The following is a 6,635-nucleotide window of genomic DNA, read 5'->3' on the forward strand; positions in this document are numbered from 1 at the left end:
GAGAGAGAGAGAGAGAGAGAGAGAGAGAGAGAGAATTCACGTGTCTGTGTGTGCATTTAAGAGAGATAAAGAGAGTCTTTGCTTCAGCCTTTTCCCAGCATTGAATAACTCAAATTTGTATCGATGTGCCTCTCTCTACTCATACAACTAAAACTGTATCTCGATCTCGATCAGGTCAACCTGCGTTGCTTTAACTAACACAAAGCGCCAAATTTTCTTTTGCAGAATTTCATTGTGCGCAAGTCTAGTCAGGCCAGCTCTCTGGCTCTGAGTGTCCAGTCTCGTCTCTCTGGCCATCCGGCCGTTGACCACTATCTCATCGAGGGGTCAGATGCTGGATTTCGTCTCCAGGGATCAGCTCATTTTTTTCATTCAGTGCCAGCGCTCATTGCATATTATGTAGATAACATGTGAGTAGTTTTTAAAGTTTGCTTCTGTTTAAAAAAAAATTGTGTACAGATTGTAGTTAGTACAGTGGTGAACATCGTTGTAGTGAAAGAGTTTGATTTCCATGAGGGGTAATTTTGTATTGATTCTCTGTCTTCAGTTGGGACGTTGTGTCCCTCTCTGCCCAGGTTGTCTGTGACAGGCAGGGTTAAACGCCACCTCCTAAATGATCTTAATTGTATTGACACAGGTATAAAAACCTACATTATTGTGTCAATGTGCTTCTCTTAAGTCAGCTGGTGGTTGGAGGGCGCTACTGGTAGATCCTACTTCTTACCTTTCCCCCAATTGTTTCTGTCTGTCTATCTTACTTTTTTCCAGCACTAAATGACCATCATTGTGTCGATGTGCTTCTCTTTTCTCAACAAGCAAACAAATCTCTTTACTCAGACCTTTCCTCTACCGCCCATACCCCAACCACACCCTCTGATAGCATAGAGTTAATATTCTAGAAATTTATGTTCAGATTCTATTTAATCTTGTCACTGACTTTCTCTATTTACCTATTCTGGAAAATTGATTGGTGGGTTTTAAATGTTTATTATTTTTAAAAAGTGTTTTAAGGTGCTTGCAACTGCATAAGGTCATCTGAGCGCGCGGGACACATTAAACATTTTCAGATGGTAGGAAATTTTGAATTTTGCTCGGGTGGCGGTCGAAGCCTACTCTTATCGATTTTGGACCACCAAGGGATCTTTAACGTGCGCAGCTTGCACACAGGACCTCCAAGATCTTTCGCCTTTTTCCGAGAAGGCTGGGTGTAGATCTTTCCTACCAGAAGATCAGGAGTGTGGCTGAAAGACGGCAGCAAGAAGGAGCCAAGGAGTATCAGTAGAAAGGCTGCAGAAAAGTCAGGAGCCTAGAGGAGGGGGCAAAGGAGGTGATGGGGTTGGGGCAGAAAGTGGAGACGAAAGCAGACGACAGCACATTGCTAGAGAGCAGGAAAGGAGGTGAAAGGTGAACATTTGAGAGAAGAAAATGTTTCCGTCGCAACCCGGATTCAAACTCGGGACCTTTGACCTTTGAATGAGAGGCGAACACCTTAACCTCTAGGAGAGAGTCCCCATTGATGAGTTTGAGAGATGTTATAATAATTGACAAAAACGTCGTTTTATTTACCGCTATATAGCTTTGATTATGTCTTAGCATAATATTTTTTTTTCTCCTTCGTCTCCTTTCTGCTATACACATACATGGGTGTTCAATGACTCTATGATCTTTGCAGGGATGAAATTCCATATCATTTGAGACTTCCAAGTGCCATATTGCAGGCACGGTCCACTCGGGAACTAGCATCTTTGGATATGCTAGGCCAAGGTAAGATACAAATGTGTACCCTTTAGAAATTAAATGATCTTTTTATTCTTTGTTGTGCATTATAGTCTTGCAAAACTTCTGCTTTTAAAGGAAATTGATATAGATCTAAGTTTGTTTTCTTCTGAGCAAGAATCTAAGTCTATCGGAGTGAATATCAGAACTATTGTTCTATCTATTTTTTTTTATAGCTCATACCTTTTAAAAGCCTGCAGACTGAGTAAATAGCACACCTGTGATTTGAAAATTATTATTACTCAATTTGTGCCTAGATTTGGTCTCTTTCACTTAGAATTTTTTTTCACTTTTTAAAATGTTAACCAGTTTACCCATTCAAAAGGATTTCGACACATCAATACTAATCAGCCTCAATACCAAGGAAAGGTGATCCTACTTATATGTAACAAGCTGCTGTGAGAATTGTCTAATAATTTCGTTATTATTATTACTTATTGTCTACTTTTGGTTTCAGACTTCTGGGTGAGTCCAATCTCTCGCAAGTCCCCATCACCACAACCAAGCTTTGGTCTACTTCACAAATCCTGCAGTGAACCAATCAACATTCAGCATCCTATACCAAGAAGCACATCACAGGACAGTACGTCATCACGTTCAGACTCTGACTTTTCCCACTTCATGCGAGCCCGCAATAATATAGAGGGCGCCCTACGGGGGCAGCCAAAGAAATTTCTTACGCGTCCTGGTGAAGATTCTCAAGGGAGTGTAGAGGTGAGTCTTCCATCCCAACCGTGTTTGCCACCGCAACTCAATTCAGCATCAGGGACTACTCCAGGGATAAGCGTCTCCAGAAATAAAAACTCCAGTAGTTTACAGCAGATTTCCTCATCGAATCATCGTCAGTCCTTGCGGGTCGAAAGAAGCGTAAGCCACGAATCTTGGCTTTTAGCCTCCAGTCCCACATGCCTTCCACCTCAACCGGAGCTGCCTCTCAAAGCCGGGCAATCAAAGCAAGCGGAGCTAAGCAGTGCAGATATTTATAGCTCCAACCCCAGCAATATCCCAGTTGGTACGAGTTCGGGTCCCCCTCTTGGAGGAAGTTTAGGCCCGTTGCCAGCAGGTGCCTGGCAAGCACAAGGAAAGAGTCGTGCATGGACACATCCCAAGGTGGAAGCGCCAAAGGTTAAATCTAACTTATACTTCACCACGAACCTAGGCCTTATGCAGGCGGCGGAGAGCAATTATTTCAGCTCTAGCTTGAGTGATAGGCTCAGCGACTACGAGGACATTTGGCGGAATTCTATCGCTGAGGTTGACCCCCGCACTGCGATGGAACTTCGTGGGAACTGTGAGCGGGACAGCCAGACTTTTGATAGCCACAGTAAGCCAAGCCAGAGTCAGAATGGCTCAGGCAAGACTCGCAGAAATAGTGCTGGCGTAAGCACGGTCCCACAGTCTGCTTGTGACGCCTCAGCGGTTACGAGTAATCCCTCGGGGTTGTCTGCCCTGGAACAAGCACGGCAGATCGCAGGTTCTGTCAGTGATGATGAGTGGCCCCCCTTGCCGGTGGCCCATGTGAAAGGTATCCAGCGAATGGAAAATGTGTTCTCTGACGAGCCTGTGCCCTTGACTGAAAACCCCTCCTTCTGCTCCACTTCTCAGGAGGGGAGATTTGTTAGTGAGAAGTACATTGGTAGTATTCAAATTCCTAATGGAGCATCTCAAGAAATCAAATTTGTCACTTCGCATTCGGTCAATATTGGTAGGCCTCCTGTTGTGTCGCAACCCACCAGCCCACCGCCTCAGCCCACCTCATCTAGTGTAGTAAGAAATTCCACCACGCCTGTGCAAGAGTGCCGTCAGCTTTCTAAATGTGTCTTCACCACCACCATGTCTGTCATAATGTCTGAGGGCGGGTCCAGCGAACAGTCCAGCACGCCCACCCACATAGAACAGTCGGCGAACATCGACTCGAGCTTCGTGATTCAGGAGGAGGATACACGGAGGAAACAGACGGCGACTCCTCTCAGTGTGTTGGGGCGTTTGTCTCGGTTAAAGTCGTCGTCGGAGTCCTCTATAGCTACGCTGTCCAGCCCGCTCTACGCTGAGCCGGCCGATGCAGTGCGGCTGAGAGATAAACACGGGAAGGCTGTGAACATTCAGGTGAGGCGCCGGTCTGCGCCAATAGCTCCGACTGACCCTGCAACTAGCAAGCAGAAGGTGTCTCAGAACCCCCAGCTGGAGACAATATTCTCTCCCGACCAACAAGACCAAACCCAAAATAAATTTACGTTCGATAATGTCCAAGCTCCTGTGGCCCTTTCCAGGAGCATTAGCTTGCGAACAGGCCCCACCCACGATAAGCCACAGCTTCAGAGAAAGCACAGCTGGCGGGACCGGCTGAACCGGCTGAAGCTGGGGACGAAAGCGCTGACCCAGAGGCTGAGCCCGACTTCCGACCTCAGCCACAGAAAACACTGGAAGCCTCCCATGGCCATCACGCTCGGCCTTGACCCTGCAAGTCTGAACGAGGACGTGGCGGGAGCATTGACCGAGCCGAACACGCCCAGCCACACCAGTCTGTTCCCGGCCAAGTTCCCCGTGGGTCAGGGCGACCCCAGAGTCTCGGTGTTCTCCGAGTCCTCCACGGTGCAGGACATGATCTCCTGCGTGCACCCGGAGCTGTCGGTGCGGCCCATCCCTGTGCGTCACTTGACGCCCCAGAGGGCGGGGCCTCCCTCGGAGTACGACAACCTCCACATCTACAGGGTAAGATGAGATGGCTGGTGCCTTTATAAATAAATCGTTGATGTTCCTCAGGGTAAGAGTCACTTTTCCTCACTAGACCGCGACTGGGGACATTAGAATTAGTAGGTGGGTGGTTGCAGGTGGTTGGAGGGCGACGCTGGTGGCTCCTATTTCTGTAATTTCACTCTGTTGATTCAGTCTTACTTTTTCTAGGTGTTAAATGACCATTGTTGTGTTGATGTACGTCTCTTTACTCAAACTCAAACAATGTGGGTGCTCTGGTATGGTTTGCTTTTTCTGCTCTGGTGTGGTTTACTCTTCCTTTGCTATCAAACATGTTTCGTCCTTTTCTCTCCTCCTTCTTTTCTTTGAATGTTACTCTATTGTAACACCTCAAATCTTAGGGACCGGTACTTTGCACATCTGCAGGGTGAGCGTCATTCTCGACATTAGAGTGCAATTATGGATGCTAGTTGATGGCTGGTTAACGGGTGCTCTGGTGTATGGTTTGCTTGAAAGTTGGTATCCTGTACATTATATTATGATTGGTCCTCTTGTTTTAGTTAACTTTTACGGCACTTGCAACGCAACTTGGTCATACAAGTGTCGAACATTAAAGGTGCTACAAGAGAGTTACAAACACAATAAAGAAGGAGAAAAAGAAGGACGACAGATATTTCATAGGGAAGATGAAGAAACAAACCACACCACCAGAGCCTCGCCCACCACTCTTCACTACTATAAACTATGTGCTCTGCAAATATCGAAAGAATTTAGTCTGCAAACCTATGTTGGCCTTGTTCATCTACTCCATGGTGTTTGCAGCCCTCTATCATAGTGGTGCCTTAACCGCGGGTTTTTGTTGTTGTTGTGTGTGTGTGTTTTGTTGTTGTTGTTGTTGTTGTTGTTTGTTTGTTTGTTTGTTGTTGGGTTGTTGTTGTGGGGTGTTGTTTGTTTTTTTTTGGGTTTTTTTTTGGGGGGGTCATTAAAAGAAGAAAACGAAGAAAAGATGAGCAGTCTTTTGCTCATTAAGGACACTGCTAATGCTTTCATTACGACAAACAAACTTAGCTAAACGCTAATTAGTTGTATCATTAGATGTTATTTATTTTAGGTGGCTGGCAAGAGCATTCCTGCTTTCATTACTGAGGAGAGAGTTTGAATGGAGTTAATATGAGATTTGGAGCATCACAGAAGTTAAAAAGTAATAATAATAATAGATAGCATTTGTGTAGCGCAAATCCCCGCTGAGCAGCAGGCTCTATGCGCTTCACAATCTATATTATTACCCCAGCAGACCTGAGAGCATTTCGAAACAACCTCAACTTCCTGGGAAGCATACTGTGCAAGCGGCCATTTATAGGCGCTAAAACACGAACCTTCTTACAAGATCTTTCGCTGTCCCATTCCCACCTGGGTGAAGTGAGGAAAATTCGTGTAAAGTGCCTTTCCCAAGGACACAACGTCAAGCCCATGGCTCGAACCCCCGAACCCGCAACCTCACCATTACGAGTCCGGTAGCCTAACCACTAAATTGAAAAAAAATTAGCAGACCGAGATAGATTATTTTATCATATTTTTAAAAAGCTAAATCATATGGAAACATTGCTTTGAAATTGTACATTCAGGATGAGAATGGTTATTTGATCATAGAAAATGACAAGGATGTATTAAAACATGAAAGTATATGGAACCATCATTTTGGATACGTTAGTGTATACATGAGCGTTCAGCTTAAGAGTGTGTTTCGTACTAGTTTTTATTTTTGTTTTCGTTTTGAAATTATTTTAGGTCTCCCAGACGTATATTTTTGTTAGTTTTTCAAAAGCACCACATCTGTGGTTTCTCGACATGCCTCTGTCCACCCATAAAGCCATATAAAAGTAATTATTTAATGGTTCGGGTTTCTCGAAAACAGGGTTGTGTGTCTTGTAGTAATGGACACTCTACCGTATTTGGTGTCGGCCCCTTTTGGGCATCCGCGGGAATGGATCCTAATTGATAGTATCAAATACCAGTGTCAGCTATTGCCCGCCACTGCTCTTTGGTAGTAAGAGTTAATGGGTTTTTGGTTGTTGTTTTTTTGTTTTCTTTAATGGCGTGTTTCTGTAATGCTTTCTCTCTATAAATATATACCTGGCATCGCTACATGTCTGAAAGGGGATGTG

General features: G+C 45.0%; 1 protein-coding gene across 1 annotated transcript in view; it reads left to right on the top strand.

The window, feature by feature from the left end:
- LOC101853809 overlaps positions 1 to 6,635 on the top strand; it is a gene marked incomplete in the record, with an annotated part of 141,352 nt that overhangs the window by 116,686 nt on the left and 18,031 nt on the right. Inside the window, 2 exon segments of the mRNA XM_035971777.1 lie at positions 1,673 to 1,764; positions 2,234 to 4,488. Of these exon segments, the coding sequence (XP_035827670.1) occupies positions 1,673 to 1,764; positions 2,234 to 4,488 (2,347 nt within the window).

Source organism: Aplysia californica, unplaced genomic scaffold (assembly GCF_000002075.1).
Source record: "Aplysia californica isolate F4 #8 unplaced genomic scaffold, AplCal3.0 scaffold00502, whole genome shotgun sequence".
In the NCBI taxonomy this organism is placed as follows: domain Eukaryota; kingdom Metazoa; phylum Mollusca; class Gastropoda; order Aplysiida; family Aplysiidae; genus Aplysia; species Aplysia californica.